Source organism: Carlito syrichta, unplaced genomic scaffold (genome assembly GCF_000164805.1).
Source record: "Carlito syrichta isolate Samal-C Ts95f unplaced genomic scaffold, Tarsius_syrichta-2.0.1 Scaffold311694, whole genome shotgun sequence".
Taxonomy (NCBI): domain Eukaryota; kingdom Metazoa; phylum Chordata; class Mammalia; order Primates; family Tarsiidae; genus Carlito; species Carlito syrichta.
This window is the reverse complement of record NW_007255790.1, coordinates 191,334-208,843: the sequence shown is the minus strand read 5'-3', so window position 1 is coordinate 208,843 and position 17,510 is coordinate 191,334. Positions and strand designations below refer to the sequence as shown.

Here is a 17,510-nt window from a genome sequence, read left to right as displayed (position 1 = left end):
CAGGACCACCTCCCCCTCTTCTCTCTTGGGGTTTTTACTTTCCACATGCCTTTTGGAGCATTTAATCATGTTCTGCCTTTCATTTCAGTGATGCCAGGTGTATGTTTTACCTCCCTAATTGAGACCCCTCCTGCCCTCTGCTGCTTAAGGACCGAGTTGGGCATCCCTTGTTCTCTTGACTGCCCCCTTCCCTCCTGGGGTCTGAAAGGTACAGCTGGAGGGCTCCCATTGCTTGCAGTAATGACCTCTGCTGTGGTTTCACATCCCCCCTGGTCTTCAGAGGTCCTCAGCACATGCTCCTGGCGTGTCATCAGGCCTGACTGGCACGTCTGTCCCCAGACTGGGAGGATGGCATGTTGAGCTAATTAATACATGCAGTGTTTGGAGGCAGCCTTGCCTGAGGGTGTTCCTTTCTTGCCATTAATGTCACTCTCATTTTTTGAGCACCAGTGAAACCCTAAATCCTGCAGCAGACATGGGGTGTATTTTTAGATAATTCCTTTATCCCAAGTAACAGCTTTGTCTTAGAGTTGTTGAGCTGGCTTGGCTGTGACTCTCTTTCAAGCCTAAAGTGAATAAGCCTGAGATGGAAACATTCTACCATCCCTTCTGCTAGCTTGTCATCTAAACACATCACAGAGATTGAGTTCTGTAATTCCTCACAGGGCTTTTGTTTTTGATTGGTTATTTGTTGTTTAATAAGCTAGGAGTGCACCTGTTCTGTTACTACACTGCAGAAAATGTGTTGGGTGGAGAACAAAGGTTTGTTCGCAACTTTGAAGTAAATTCATGGCATTACTGGTCTACTTAGTGACACAAAGAATGGTAAGGCTATATAGTGTTTCTTATGAGAAGGTCAAAGTAAACTGCATATTCAAGCAACCAGTAACCACATTCCATGTGTGTGTGCATGTGCACACGTGCACATCCATGCAGAGATTCATGTGTGCATGTGAAAATTAAGTTGGGAGGTTTTAGTCTGCCGAAGTATCATGTCTTAATTTTTTCTGCTTACAAAAACATCCTTAGGTACATGGGAGTCATGAGAAGATTTCAATACATATTTAGAGATAAAGACTGTGGAATTCTGTGTTCCCCCGACACAGACACAGGAGCTGACCAAGGTGTCAGAAGAGTTCTTTTCCCAATATGTATCCAAAGCACTGGGCTCTCAAGAAGGAGCCCCTGGTTCTCAGTCATTGGATGTTAACAGCGCATCATTTTATCCCACTGGATAGTAACCCCTCATCTGATACTTCTCTTTTCACCCCCCCTCCTGATCTCGTGCTTTCTGGGAAGAGAGAATCACAGTGAGATTGAAAGGCGCCGGCGGAACAAGATGACCCAGTACATCACCGAGCTCTCCGACATGGTCCCCACATGCAGTGCGCTGGCCCGGAAGCCGGACAAGCTCACCATTCTCCGCATGGCCGTCTCACACATGAAGTCCATGAGGGGCACAGGGAACAAGTCCACTGACGGCGCGTACAAGCCATCCTTCCTCACGGAGCAGGTACCCCAATAACGGCACCGCTGGAAGGGGGACAGATCATGGTGACACCAAGATGAAGTACACCACATGTAGAGATAGGTGCAAGGGTGAGGAAGAGATGAAGCCAAGGTGTTTGTATCCGTTCTTCACCAAGAGGGTTTGTCTGATCGTTGGGTCTTTTTGGTTTCCCATTACCCTAATGAGGCATCACTCAAAAAAGTATATTGAGCATCTGAACAATATGCTTGCACTGTGACTCAGGAAGAAGTTAGTAAGAAACACAATTCTTGTGTGCTAGAATACTGGTGGTGATAATCATCCTGTGAAGGTCATGGTAGCAGTTGTAGTAATAAGAGAAACAGGGTCACCGCACTTAGCAGACCTCTGCTGTGCACCTGGCCTGAGTCATATCTTTCTGTGCATTATTTCTTCTACTCCCTAGTCCAGCCCCATGAAGAAGCCACTGTTATTCATCCCTGCTTTATTAATGAGGAAGTTGGGTCTTAGAAAAGGCCAGAAAGTTGCTCAGAGTAAATCTGTTGTTCAGTGAAGGAGCCAGAAGTTGGTCCAATGAAGACAGGTTAGAGAGACCACAAAGCCCTCTTCTGAACATCTACTAGTCTTTAACTAGTTGGGGAAGAAACACATAAAATGGTTAGTGAGATTGTATTTTATAAATGGAATTACACAAGCTGGTCCTTGTCTTTCTGTGTGCTGTTCACAGGACAGATCGACAAACGCTCTAAGCTTCAGTTTGCCTATCTGTGAAATGGACATAAAGCTTTTTGCCTTCCTGTCTCAGAGAGCTTCTGCAGAACAGATGAGATGAGGAATTTCAAAGCACCTTGTAGGCTGGGTGTGGTGGCTCACGCCTGCAATCCCAGCACTTTGGGAGGCTGAGGCAGGAAGATCGCTTGAGCCCAAGAGTTCAAGACCAGCCTACGTAATATAGTGAGACCTTGTCTCTACAAATAAAAATTAAGAAATTAAGTTGGAGATGGTGATGTATATCTATAGTCCCATCTACTTGGGAGGTTGAGATGGAGAGGATTGCCTGAGCCCAGGAGGTTGAGGCTGCAGTGAGCTGTGATCGTGCTACTGCACTCCAGCCTGGATAATAGAGTGAGACCCTGACTCAAGACAAAACAAAACCCAAATGCAGTTAGGACATGCAAAAGTATATTGAGTGTGGAGTCCTAAAAGTAATGGCTGCACAAGTCATGCACTTGTGGCCAAAATGGGGCAAAGAGGAAGTGGCCCAGAGTCATCAGGAAGGACGTCTCAGGACAGAGACAGCATCAGCAGGCTATGAAGGAGCCACAGAATGCACATAGAAAGAGGGGAGCTGAGGGGATCTCACAAGAGGGGAAGAGCCCTTGGAGGCAGGGGTGAACGAGGCATGGCTGGGAACTGGGATCATTTATTCTGCTATAGCCAAGAGTCTATTCACGTCATGGGAGCCAGGTTTAGAATGAGAACAAGGGAGGAGAAATGAACATTTATTACTGTCTGTTCTGCAGCAGACTTTTTAGCAGGTGCTTTACCTGCCAGGTCCCTTTAAAAAGCATCCCTGTGGTCATAGGATCCCACGCTTGACCGGTGTTGGGAAGAAATGGTGCTGGTCAGTCTGCCGCCTGGAGGGCGTGGAGTGTGGTGGTTCAGGGTGCAAGTTCCTAGCCTTATTTCCACATCTGTGAAAATAAACACAGTGGTAGCTTCCAGCTCAGGGCAGTTGGATGGGGAAGGAAATGCGTGTAGACTGTCCAACATGCAACTTGGAGTATAAAGAGAGGTGGATAGCTGGTTGGGAACCAGACTGAAATGTATTAAGCACTGCTAACTGCTAGGGTCAGTAAAGTGCTTTTTCCCCTACATTTCTTTCATCCTGATCAAAAAAAAAAACCCTGCAGAGTCAGTGTTTGAAATGAATCTCTTTATCTTTAAGTGACTATGGATTATGAAAGTGGGGTAGAGAGAGAAGGCAGCTGTGTGAGTCATATGAGTCCTACCTTTGTTTCTCACTCAACAGCTTGGATGATGATGATAACGGTTACATTTATGGAGCACCTACTGTATGCCAGGTTCTTACTGAGTCCTCAAATACGAGATCTTGTTTAACCTCGTAAAATTTCACTGGAAAGAAAAATTGCGTGAAAAAACAAGCTGAGGGCATGTGTAACATGCCCAATGTCACACGGCTATGTGGAAGAGTCATGAGTGATAGTCTCCTTTTCCTCCCAGATTCATGCTCTTAACCTTTGCTGTTTGTCTTCCTGGAGAATAGGAGCAAGGCTGGCTCTGGATTCGGAGGATAGGACCTTGGGAGTGAGTTGTGAGCTCCCAGAGGATGAGCATTTGGGGAGGAGGGTGGTAGAAAGAGAGTACCATGATGAGACTGAGGCTCCATCCCATAGTCCCTTCCCACAGTCCTTGCAAACTGGATGAAAACAGGTGACATCATCTCGCCTCTACTTCCTGTCCTCCAGTGACAGAGAATTAAGACATCCTGTTCCTTTTTTTTCTTTTCTTTTAACAGCTTTTTCTGTTGGGAAGATCTTCCCAATACTGAAAATAAACACGCTGACCCAGTCCTCTGAACTAAGTAAGCGTCCAAGAGACACAGAACAGCAGAAGTGCAAAGCAAGAGAAATGGACAGAATAACCTTTAAAAAATGCTTATACAGTCTGCTTCCACCCTAGTTTCCCAGGCAGAGGATGTTAGAATTTCTCCCCAGTCAAGTGCTTGGAGACACTTACAAAGCTCTCCAGGTCCCACCCACCAGTACATCAATGTTTTCAAGACTTTGTGTCCCAGGGCCTGGTATTTAGGGCTCCAACTCTCCACCTTCTGCCTCTGTTCATGTGTGTTACAGTAAGGTTTCCAAGTAAGATTACATTTGAACAAAGGATTCCCAGCAAAAAAAAAAAAAATGTGTCAACCACTGACCTGGAAGGATACCTTTGACCTTTAAGACTGGACAATGTGTGAAGTGGTTGGCAGAGTGTCTGTGAACTCCATTGCATGTGGAAGAGTGAATGACTCACTCCTCACTCAGGCATAGAGCCCATTTCATTCAGCGGCAAAGTGCTCTTTAGCTTGACGTGAGAATAGCATGGGTAGCTACACTTGATCTGCCTTCGAGCACTGCAAAGAAAAGACATCTTGTTTTCACAAAGTTGACTTTGCTGCATCCACATCCCTCTGAGGATGATGACAAGGCTTCCTGCTGCCCACTCCTTGATCCCAAGCAGCTTCCTTCCTGCCTTCAATGATAGTCATGACCCTGGCGAATCAACGCGACCCCAGCGTTGGTGCTTTTAACCTCTTCTCACCGGAAAGTGATAGGAATACTGTGATATGCCCCACTGCCTCCCAGGGTTATTCCAAGAGCCTGTCGATATGATGGTGATGGTTGTCAGTTTTAGAAGCTTGACAGATGTGCAGATGTAAGAAGATACTCTCATTTCTGGTGCCAGCATTTACAGGAAGAGGAAAGGAACAAGAGTATACTTTCGGCATGAGAAGCAGTGGGTGGGGAGGCGCATGGTCCTTTTCGTTCCCTCTTCTCACCAGCTCATTCTCCTCTTCCTCCATCTAGTACCATCTGTGCCAAGCACTATGTGCCAGGCCCTTCTGCTCCAATGACATGACTGCAGTTTCAATATGTAGGTGAGGCTGTTCACACCTCTGGCAACCCAGCACCTTCTGGTGATCACTCATTTCTCTCCCAGTCTCCCAGGCTGGGAATATTCCCTCACCCTAAGAAAGGACTAGTTAAGACAGGGCTAACAGTGTTTAGAGTTGCTGTGTTTTGGGGATAGTGCAAGCCTTGTGCATATTTCTAGCTTATTTTCCAGTAAAAACAAGCATTTGTTTCCCAAACTATTTGCGTATCAAAATGAGTATCTGAATTAAAAAAAACCTGAAGGTTGCTAATAATAAAGTTTAATTGGCCTAGGTTTGTCAGTATATTATGTTAATTATGCTCGTTTCTTCCTAGGAACTGAAGCATCTCATCCTTGAAGCAGCTGATGGATTTCTGTTTGTTGTGGCGGCTGAGACAGGGCGAGTGATTTACGTGTCTGATTCTGTCACCCCTGTTCTGAACCAGCCCCAGTCAGAGTGGTTTGGGAGCACACTCTATGAACAAGTGCATCCTGATGATGTGGAGAAGCTGAGAGAGCAACTATGCACCTCAGAAAACTCAATGACAGGTCAGTGTGACTCCCTGCATGAGACTGTGTGACCTTAGAAAATTTTTCTTTCAGTAAATAGACTAGGAAACTTGAAGTCATAAAAAGCTGACTAAAGGTGAGGACATATATTTAACTTTGCTTGTGTAATAGCTTCATTCACACTATAACATTTAAAAATCCTCTTTGAATACATTACCTTTTTCTGTATTATACCTGCAATTAGTGTAGATGGCCAATAGGAGTCATCATTTATACATTAATCAGATTACTCAGGTGTTAGTTACCTGAAATGTAGTTCCTTCTTGAAATATTTCAATACAGCCAGTTCTATCCATACATGTTCCTAAAAATCACTGCAGTATACAAAAATCATGCAATGAAGATTACCGGGTTTATGGAAAAATGTGGATTAGAAACCCAACACTTAATAATTTGTCAGATAAAAGCAAAACTAAAAATCTTATTAAAATAGTAGAACAGTTTTACATATCAAATGAATTTACATAAGAAATTTATGAATATTACCATAAATATGACACTTGACTGAAAATGACTTAGAGTTTACTTGTGAAAGTGGTCTAAGAAGGTGTTGCTGCTTGTGTGTGTTAGTGTGGAATGCTGGGAGAACAGTCAGGTGAAATCAGATGGAGAATTTTAATGTCCATTTAATATGGATGAGTGTGGTTTATGACATACAGTGGACTGAGAGAACTGGTCAGTGTCTGAAGTGTGTGAATTTTGTGTCTTCCTATGTGGCTCAGTTCAGCTTTGTGCAGTTTTCTGTGTTTATCTTGTATTTCTCACAGGTAAGCAAACACAAAATTCACCTTATGCTTAAATTGTTCCCTAATATATCAATCACAAATTTGCATTTTAAAAAAAATTTGCATTCAAATGTAATGGTAAAATGTTTATGATTATATTATTTATATTATTTTCACTGCCTGTGATTATTGCACTTTTGGGTATGGTTTATCACAAACATACCTGAAAAATACATCTCTGCAGATAAAATGAAAAGCTTTTTCCACAAGTGCTTTGGTTAAGATGACATGCAATTCCCCTTTCCCCTCGGCCCTCGTGCTTCCTTGAACTGACATGAGGCCTGCACATCAGTTTTCTATTCAGCATCATGAAGATGATTCTGGAAAACAGAAGAAGTGTTTATTTGCAGTAATACTGATAGAAAAGCAATTGAACAGCAATACACAATGTCTCAAAGATTGTCAGGAGCATACGGTACCTAGTGCCCTGACATGCAAGAATCATAATGATCTTATTCCTGCTTATTTCTCAAGTCAAGCAACAACAGCATCTAGCATTTATTGAGGACTTCTTGTTTATCAGACTGTAAAATTTGCATTTTTGAAACAAAAGTTATTGAAGCATTATACCAAAATAGTTGCCTTCTGTTACATGACAGGTAAGTTTGTGCCATTTTTCCTGGCCATATTGCGAGGTATGGGATTCTTGCTTACTCTTGTGTCTGCCCACAGTTCCTAAATCAGTGTTTTGCATATGCGAGGCCTTCAGGAGAAGCCTAGTGAGTAAGTGAGTCAGTGTTTTGCTCATTGTAGCCAGCCTAGGCTGCCATAACAAAATACCACAGACTGGGTGACTTAAAAACATTTACTTTCTCATTGTTCTGGGGACTGGAAGTTCAATGTCTTAGTCCATTTAGGCTGCTATTACAAAATACCATAAACTGAGTAGCGTTTAAACAATAAAAAATATTTTTCTCACTGTTCTGGAGATGAGGAAATCCAAGAGCAAGGTGTCAGTAGATTTGGTATCCGGTGAGGACCCACTTTCTGGTTCCTACATGGTGCCTTCTAGCCATGTTATCACATGGTAGAAGGGACTAGTTATCTATCTGGGATCTCTTTTATAAGGACACTTAATCACCTCCCAAACGCCTCACCTCTTAATACCTTCACTTTGGATGTTAGGATTTCAACATATGCATTTGGGGAGTATATAAGCATTCAGTTCATTATATCCAAGGTCAAAGTAACAGAAGGTTTGGCTTTTTCTGAGGTCTCTCTCCTTGGTTTGTAGACAGCCACCTTCCTGTGGTATTCTCACGTGGTCTTTACTCTGTGCACGAATCCCTTGGCTTTCTCCCTTTTCTTTTTTTTTTTTTTGAGTTGGAGTCTCACTCTGTAACCCAAACTGGAGTGCAGTGGTCGCTCCCGGCCACTGCAGCCTCCACCTGCTGGGCTCTGATGATCCTTCCACCTCAGCCTTCCAAGTAGCTGGAACTACAGGCGCGTGCTACCATGCCCGGCTAATTTTTTTTTTTTATTGTAGAGATGAGGTCTCATCAAGTTGCCCAGGTGGGTCTCGAACCCGCGGGCTCAGGCAATCCACTCACCTCAACCTCCCGAAGTGCTGGGATTATAGGCTGGTCCACCGAGCCTGGCTCTCCCTTTTCTTATGAGGACACTGGTCCTATAAGATTAGGGCCCACCCATATGACCTTATTTAACCTTAATGACCTCTTTAAAGGTCCTGTCTCCAAACACAGTCACATTCTGAGGTTCTGGGGTTTAGGACTTCAACATATACATTTTGGGGTAGACGCAATTCCCCCATAACTCTTATGATAAGACTAGATCAGATGTCAAATGTGACAAAAGCACAGCTGTTCCCGAAGGATAATAGTAATTTTCTCAGTGTTGGTGATCAATAATGTATAAAAGGAGGAAGAAGATAGAGAACGAAGGTGTGAGGACAGGGTCTGTATCTCCTGGCAGTGAGCTCATACATGCTTATAGAACAGTGATGCTAAGACAGATTCAGAAAGACTCACTCTGCTGCCCCCCTTCTCTAGCTGAATTGGTGAACTCTATATGGAAGCCCTAAGAACATACCTTATACAGTTACAGATGTGGGAGGGATGTAAAAGGGAGAATAAACCAACCAGGAACTGTTGGTTTCACAGTTGAAATTACCTTCTCTGGAAAGCACTGTCTTGCCTTAGACTTCCACATTTGACCACAGGATGTGGCTTTCAGGAACCAAGTCAGGAGACCAAGTAGGGCTACTGGTGGGGAAGCGATGGCCAAGGGTGTAGCTAGCTGGCTCACCAGACTTGAGTGGATATTTCTGTCCGTGTGAAGTCTGAATGTGTCTGATAGAGTTTAAAGGGACAGTGGGAACCACATTTGGACAGCAGTGTCCTGGGAGTGGATGCTGGGTGGTGGCCAGGTTAACCAGAGTGGGTGCAGTGTTGTCCTCCAAGATGCCAGAGAAGATTGGTGAAAGGTGAACAGCCAGACTCTGGGCTCTCTTCCTGGACTCCTCTCCTGAGGTCTAAGATGGGGCTAGAAAAGTGAATTCTTTTCTTTATTTATTTATTTTGAGTTGGGGGTCTCACTCTGTTGCCTAGGCTGGAATGCAGTGGCGTGATCCCAGCTCCCTGCAGTCTCCTGAGTAGCTGGGACTACAGGTACATACTTCCAGCTAATTGTTTTATTTTATTTTTTGTAAAGACAGAGTCTCACTAGGTTGCCCAGGCTGGCCTCGAACTCTTGGACTCAAGCAAACCTCCCAACTCAGCCTCCCTAAGTGCTGGGATTATAGGTGTGAGCCACTGTACCTGGTGGATTCTTTAGCTGGTAGAGAGGATGGGTATATCTTGGAACCGCAGAATGTGATGGGACTCTCCCAGGATATATAACGTAAAAGTTTGTTGACCCGGTGTGAGTGAGCTTGGATGAGCTCCCTGCAACAGAGGCAGTACTTTGATGGGCCTTGGGGTTTTCCTGGTGCTCAGGACAGTGTGGGAGCTGGTCTTCATGTGTAACCAAAGTATAGGTATAATTTTTAAAAATTGTATTAAAAGGCCTCAGGTATGACTTAACATCTTCAATTATTGGAATAGAGTCTCTCAAACACTCTGGTATTTCCCTTGGAAGCAATGATTCCATATTCTTGAATTCAGCGCTCACAGCAATTTCATAGACCATTACTACCTTGAATAATGAGAACCAACTATTGGTGTTTTTCTCCATCTCCTGGCTTTGCGTTCCTCTGTGCAGGGCTGATTTGCAGGCAGACTTGCTTCATATGCCAACAAAGCTGCTCACTAGTGACTCTGGGCTAATATTTTACTGACTGTGCAACACCACGCAGTCTCAGGAGAGCTGGTCTTGGTGGTGTTGGGATCCTCTTGGGGAAGGATGTGTGTTCTGCAGCATGGGAAGTGCCTTTTCCTCCCACCAGAAATCCTAGGGATGTTTGGGTTATGGGATTCTGAGCAGAAGGTGAAGGTGGAGCAGATGTCAGGCATGGTGGTGGGCTGGGATCTGTGTTGCCGGGGAAGGGCCGCAGAAATAAGGATTGTGGTTGTCCGAGTTGCCTGAGCCCAAGCAATCTGTGGGGAAAGAAGGGAGCTGAGGAGATGCCCAGGACATTCCGGGGGATTGCCGAGCCTCTGACTGTCACTGGATATGCCCAAGGGGTGGGGTTCAGAGGCAGGCAGGGAGTAGCAGAGAAATGCTCTGTAGGGGCTGCCCAGGGGAGCACAGAGAGAGCAGGTTCCTCAGTGTGCCTTCAGTGCCTTTCCCAAGTGCCAGTGTGGCTATGAACTCAGTAGAAACTGGAGGCGCCTCATGGGTGACCCCAAGCACTACACTGGGTAGGAATTGCCTGGCTCCCCTCCTGGGAAGTGGATGTGGACAAGGATAACCCCTGAACTCTTTAAGATAAGGTTTATTTGGCCCATTTCCCCTGCATGCACTTCTGCAGCTCTGTTTCTGCTGGACTCCTCCTGCCTCCAGAGAATTAGGCCTTCATTTCGGTTCAGTATAGGAAATAACTTCAAAACAGAGCTGCCCAGCCACGGGCATGGGTGCAAAGGGGGGCTGCCTGCCTGCCTTCTTTCCTTCCCTCCCTCCCTCCTGCCCTTTCTACTTTCCTTCTTCCTTTTTATACCTTTTTCCTTCCTTCCTTCTCTCTCTTTCCTTCTTTCCTTTCTTTCTTTTCCCTCCCTCTTCCCTTTTATGCCTTTTTCTCGCTCTTTCCCTCACTCCTGTGCTTCTTTTCCCTTTTTTTTCTTTCCCTTTTCCTTCCTTCCCTCCTTCCTTCCGTTTTCTCTTTTTCCCTCCCTCCCTCTGTCCTTTCCTCCTTTCCTTTTTTTCCTTCCTTCTCCTCCTTCCTCTCTCCCTCTCCCTCTCTTTTTTTCTCCAATCACTACCTACTCATGTATTCACCATTCAACAAATGCCCATATTGCACGGTTGCAGAAAGGTCAGTGGGATGCAGCTCACCGTGTGATCCACCTCTCCTCTGCCTGCCACCTATGGGAGTTCCTAGCTGTTGTTGAATGAATGAGCCCCCATTTCCTAACTGTTCCAGCCCAGATTCTTTGTGATAATTTGGGGAGAGCCCAAGCCAGATTGGTCCCCAAGGGATTCAGTTGGAAAGTTCCTGCGCATGAATCACAAGTCTCAATTCGCTGTGAGTAAGCTTTCCTATCTCCCCGAGAGCTCCGTAGAAGTCCAGAGATACTTTCAGCCTTGGATCACAGGAGTTGGCCAGGCCATGGACTGGGCACAGCCAAGAACGGGCCACTAGGGAACCATTTTCAGCCAACTCTCAGCTCTGCTCATAGACCTTCCATCAGGCTGTTTCCAGGAGAGTTTAAAGATGGTGCATTCACTCACGAGTCTCCCGCCTATCTCCCATAGAAAGGACACCTATGGGATGCTGGATGCGTATTGCTTTCATTTTCTTATTCAACCTCAGCAGGGATGTATTCATAGCCATGATGAATTATCTTATGTTTTTATAGCCCTTTTACCTACTCCAGCGGATATAAACCCTGGCTGCACTTTAGCATCAGTCACCTGGGGGGCCTTGACAAATATACTTGCCCAGGATCAAGAAGGGGATTTGGGCACTAGTGTTTGTTAATGCTTCCTGGGTGATTCTAATGCGCAGGGAGGGTTGAGAACCATTGGTCCTCTGGGTTACATCATGGTCCTGTGCTTGGGGGTTGTTGATCCCATTGTATAAGTAAAGAGCATGAGGCCTGAAGTCATCTAGAGGTTCCCAGGGCCACACAGCTGAGATCAAACAGCTGCTACACAGTAGAGCTCTCAGACAATGCAGAAGAAGCTTGCTACCTTAGGGGACATCTAGGTACAAAGAAGCTTTGAAAGCCTCAGTGTGCCCAGTGTCCTGGGGCACCAAGAGCCTGTCCTGCCACAGCAGCTCAACCCAGAGCTTTGGAAACTCCATTTCTTAGAGGAGTGCCAGGACAGCATTCAGCAGGGTTCAGTGCATATGAGAGGTGAGTGGTATCAAAGCTCCAAGACTAAGGCAGATGCCCTCAGGCTCTCCAGGATCCTGCATGGTCTAGTGTATTGATTCCTACAGTGTGGTCCCTATACTAGCTGCATAGCATCACTGGCAAACTTGTTAGACATGTAGCCTCTCCCCACTGAATCAGAAGCTCTGAGGCCCTGAAATTTGAGAACCACCGATGTAGTAAAACCATCCTGGGACTACATATCAAGTCACCTAGGTTGAGTTCATTTCTTTTCTTTTTTTTTTTTTTTTTTTTGAGTTCGGGTATCACTTTTTCATCCATGCTAGAGAGTAATGGCATGATCATGGCTTACCACAACCTCAACCTCCTGAGCTCAGGCAATCCTTTCTCCTCAACCTCCCAAGTAGCTGGGACTACAGTCATGCACCACCATGCCCAGCTAGTTGTTTGTTTTTTTTTTTTTAATTTTTTTATAGAAATGAAGTCTTGTTATGTTGCCTAGGCTGGTATCAAACTTCTGTCATCAAGCAATTCCCCCACCTTGGCCTCCCAAAGTGCTAGGATTACAAGTATCAGCCACCATGCCTGGATTGCATCTGCCTTTATTCTTGACCTTGTCAAGTCTTTGGTCTCTGAGTTTAACTTTCCTTCTCAGAAAGATAGGAGTGATGTGATTTTGTGCAATGCCTTATTGATAATAAAGCTCCACACAGATGTTTATTTGTACTTAGAAGGTGACCCCTGGTGGGATCTGGTCAGTGTGCTCCTTGGACAAGCGTCATCTGGATCTCCTGGGGCTTCTTAGAGATGCAGAACCCCAGGCCCCATTCTAGGCCTGCTAAATCAGGATCTACATTTTAATAAGATTCCCAAGGAACGCATTTACTTATATACACATAATAGTTTGAGAAGCGCTGAACTATAAAATTTAGCAAGTCGTGGTGGGGTAGGGCTGGCAGCAGCTCAGGCTGGGGCATCCTTTGACAGCCAGGACTGGCACAAAGTGATAGGAATCTGCCCCGATGACTCCCACTGTCCAGCTGCTTTCACCCAGCTTCTGGGTGACCAGCCAGGCCTTTGGACAGAGCACCTGGAAAAGCACCTCTGGAGATTTGCTGCCCTCTCCACACTGTCCAGGGCACGGGCTGACCAGGCATGGGGAACATGCATGACAGCGGAACAGCCTACAGCAGCTTCACTCTGCAAGCTCACAATCCCCAACTCTCCACCAGGGTCAGCCCGAAGTCTGCAGGGGTCTGCAGGTGGCATCCTCCACTGTGGACTAGGAGGAGAGCAAGGGATGGGGGTGTGCATGCTCATACTGTCACCCTGAGAGGACCATTCTAGAGCAGAAAGAAACCCGGTTATATGTGAGGCCAAGAAGGACTGTGTGCACCTCTTGGGATGTGTGTGCCTGGGAAAATAGCTGCCAGTTGTCAACATGCAGCCTCAGCCCACCCAAGGCAGCTGGGCCTTCTTCCTGACACTTTGCAGAGAAGGGCAAGGACAAACTGTGTTGAACTCAGCCATGCAGTTGAGTCCTTCAGCGGAAGAATGTCAGGCAGATAATTGGTCCCACAGGGGGTCCTGTGAACTATGCAGTCCACCCCTGGGGTATCAGTTCTGGAAAACGATGGTCTGTTTCCAAATGTCAGTCATGAAGGTAACTTCATGAAAACCATACTTTCGAACATATAGCTTATTTTCTTTGGAATACCTAAACTTAGTCTTTGGACTGATGCCAGAATCTGAAATCCTAAACACATTCAGCCGTCCATTTCTTACCATATTAGGTAACATAGATAAATGTGGCAAAAAAAATAAAATCCCGATTTTATCTCGAGTCGACTATTAACACTGTTATTGAGTTTCTGTTGTTTGAAATAGAAATAAAACATCTTAATGGCAAGAAAAGCATGTTTATTTGATTTGGGCCCCTTGGAAATTGCCCACTTGTGTAGTAAACACTTAGGCCACCGGAAAAAGCATTTTGAAAGGAGTTGCCAGAGGTGCTTGGTAAACGCACGTGAGAGTGAAATCTGAGACATGCTGGTCGGTTGTTTTTTGTATCTTCACAGTGACTTTCCCACTAGAAACCGCAGCCTCCTCAGATCTGTTATCCCAGATGTTTCTCTGGAACCAGTTCAGTTCCTTCTCCCTGTTAAATATTTACACAACCTGCCTTGTTTTGCTTCGCTACATACATAGCATTGCTGATGCTGCTGAACTGTTTGTGTTCCTCGCTCATATTTTATGTTGAAAGATATTCCATGAATCTGGACAGATTTCCAGGCCAGGCTGCTGGGTTCATTATCACTCTGGTGTCACAGCAGATAAAGGAGCCAGAGTGGTGTTTTTGCACACGTTGCAGACTCCGGCTGGAAGGTTGGCTGCTCTGCTCACAGAGAGAGCTCCACCAGACTGTGTGTGCTAGCCACGGAGACTAAGGGGTGAGGGGGAGGCAGGGGGGCATAGGGAGACAGCCAGGGGGAGTGGAAGGATCCCTATACTTGGAGTCAGATGGTGTGGTGACAGTTACAGTCCATGGCCTTTATCATGGGTAAATGATTCAACCTCCCCGGGCCTCAGTTGTAAATGCAGACAATAATGTATCCCCTACAGATCTGCTTTGAAGTGTGCATGAAATGACATAGGGGATAGTATTAACAGTAGTGTTTGGAAATTGTAGAAAGTTGATTTTTTTTAATAATGGAAAATTCTGTTTAAATACTACAATACATCAGTGGCTATCCAAACTTTTCACCTTGCCCTGCGTGATTTGTCTTAGGGTTTTGATACTGTTGTTGGCAGGGCAAGATGGGTAGGTCCTGACCTTCCTTAACAAAGGGTGACATTTCTGCCCTACACCTATCACAGGTCCAGGTGGAGGAGAGGGGAGCAAAGGTGCACTGACTCTTTTTTCTCCGTGTTCTGTTCATTCATTCATTCATTCATCTAGCACATATTTGTTGAGTACTAGCTAACTTTGTGCAAGATACAGTGCAAGTACTGGGAATGTAGTGATGAATGAAGCCATCGCCTGGCTCTCGTGGACATTACAGTTTAGTGGGGAAGAGAGGAACCAAGGAAACAGTCACACCAAACACACACAACACACCAGGATAGGTGTCATGGAGGAAAAGGCCATGTGGGGGAGGGCACCAAGAACAAATCCTGCGAAACCGGCCACGTCCAGCAGGTTGGAGCAGGCTTCTGTGCGTAGTTGATACTTGGTAGGATGTGATAAGGAAGCTGAAGGCAACCAGGTGAGAAGAAAGGGACAGGTGGAATGGGCAGGTGCTGATTTCCAGAGCCGTAGCAGGATGCCAGGGTTTTTAACTGGAGGAGTCCCGTGACCCACGCTAGATGTGAGATTCTTACCCCGGTGACAGAGGGGAGAAATGTCATGGGATGACCGGGCTGGCTTGGGGAGTTAAGGTTGGGAGGATGCTGGAGTTATCCAGGCGAGAGCCAATGCGGGCCTGTAGTGGGATGGTGTAGCATTTCTTCTGGCTACCATAACTAATGACTGCAAACTGGGAGGCTCAAAACCAGGGGAACTTAGTCTCTTATAGGCCTGGAGTCCAGGAACCCAACTTCAAGATGTCAGTGGGGTTGGTTCCTTTTGGAGGCTCTGGGGAAACCTCTGTTCCAGGGCTGTCTCCTGGCTCTGGTGCTCATCAGCATCCTTGTCATTCCTCATAGACACATCAGTCCAGCCTCTGCCTCTGTTGTCACATGCTTTTTTCTCTATGTGTCTCTGTGTCCAAATTTTCCTCTTGTTATGAGGTTGCCAATCTGTGTTGGATTAGGACTTGTTCTAATCCATTATGACCTCATTTTAACTTGATTATATCTACAAAGACCCTATTTCCAAATAAGGTCATCTAAGAAGACCCTGGATGGATATGAATTTTTGGCAGATGCTGTAAAACCCAGCACAGGTGGTAGCAGTGGGGATGGAGAAAAGTGGTTAAGATTCAAGAGCTGCTCGGGCTGCAAAACCAGTGAGGGGATTTGATCCACACTTGGTGTTTCAAAAGCTGATGTCTGTGGTCTTTGGTCTTTCTTGCTGACTTTTTTTTCATGGACAAATCTCTTGCCAGAAATGAGTTTAACTATGAAGAAAGCAGCATGCACCTCCTCAGTGTTCCTCACTTGTCATGTTGAATTCATCCCTTCTTTGGCTGTTTTCACATTCACTGATGGATCCCTTTGGGCCCCTCAGCCTATTTTCATCCACTAACTTGGCAGCCATGCAGAATATGCTCAGTGTATCCTGCTGGGAGGTAGGAATGCTCAGGGTTGTTCATTCTTTATAATCATTAGCCACCCTGCTCTGAGTAACCACCCCAGGAATGGTCTTCCATGCCATGGGTAAGATTTGATTGGCCCATTCAGTGTGCTCATGGACTCAGGTTGAGCTGTGACATATCATTTCCTCTGTGTCACTTTCCTGCTCTCTTTCCCTTTACTTCCTTCCAGGTGGGCCTGCTGATGCTCGCTTTTCATCTGTCTGAAGAAGGCTGACCAACCTAGGTGGAATAAAGAGTAGCACTTTCTCTTCTTTCTCTCCCCACCTGTCAGATCCGGGGGACTTGGAATTCAGTCACTACCCAGACCCTGGCAGGCTACTTAATCACTCAGGTGCACCCCTGGCCTTTGCCCTGCTTCTCATGCTGGCCCACCTTCAAGCCTGGGCTTCTTCTCTCCTGCCTGCCTTGTTCTGATGTAGTTCATCTTCTGATACCAGCATCCTGCCCACCTCCTCACTACCTTGGACCAGACCTGCACTTGGCACTGTCCATGGGACAGCAGCAGAGCGGGTCCAACCCCAGCCAGGGCCAAGGCCATTATCTGCTGAGAGCAGTGGCAGGTCACCACAACTGAGGGTGGGTTCAGACGGGACATGTGGAGGGTGGGGTCCAGGCCAGGGACTAAAGCAGGAGTGGGTGCCAGAGATGAGCCAACATGCCCGAGGGGGAAATAAGCAATGTACAACAGGAAATGAGAGGAGATTTGGCTCCCAGCTCAGGACAGAGTCTGCTATGACCTGGCCCTGGCCCACTCGTGCCTGGCTCTAACGTCTGCAGGGTACAGACTCAGTTTCCAAATGTTGAACTTAGATAGCTGGGGCTCAGCCACGGTGCCTACAACTCCAGAGGCTTCCTTTGCAGTTGGACCCTGAAGCCAGGTCAGAACACCCGTGTGCTCACCCATCTCTTTCCTCTTCCTGTTCTTATCTCCCATGTCTAAAGACCTCTCATGCTTTGTCCAGAAAAACAGGTTATTAGGGAAGGGGTCTAAAACGGAAGTGTACCTCACAGGGCTCGAAGAGGAGACTTGTCCAGTCATGTCACTGAATGATTGGATTTCCCATTTGTGATGAACATTTCTCTGCAAGAGAAGTGACTGAGAGACCCACAGCCTCCTCGTCTCTGGGCTTGCGGGGAATCAAGGAGGCACCAGGGATGTGAGTGAAAACAGTCGCCACTGGGAGCCTTGCACGCATTTCATCTATCCACAACCAACTGGATTATCCTC

At 46.1% G+C, this 17,510-nt stretch overlaps 1 protein-coding gene across 6 annotated transcripts in view; it reads left to right on the top strand.

Annotated features, from left to right (window-relative positions):
- ARNT2 (aryl hydrocarbon receptor nuclear translocator 2) overlaps nt 1-17,510 on the top strand; it is a 164,157-nt gene that overhangs the window by 28,431 nt on the left and 118,216 nt on the right. For all 6 annotated transcript variants that reach the window (XM_021718000.1, XM_008068945.1, XM_008068944.2 and 3 more), the window contains 2 exons: nt 1,300-1,513; nt 5,494-5,707. In XM_021718000.1, the coding sequence (XP_021573675.1) occupies nt 1,300-1,513; nt 5,494-5,707 (428 nt within the window). The remainder of the gene's footprint in view (nt 1-1,299; nt 1,514-5,493; nt 5,708-17,510) is intronic.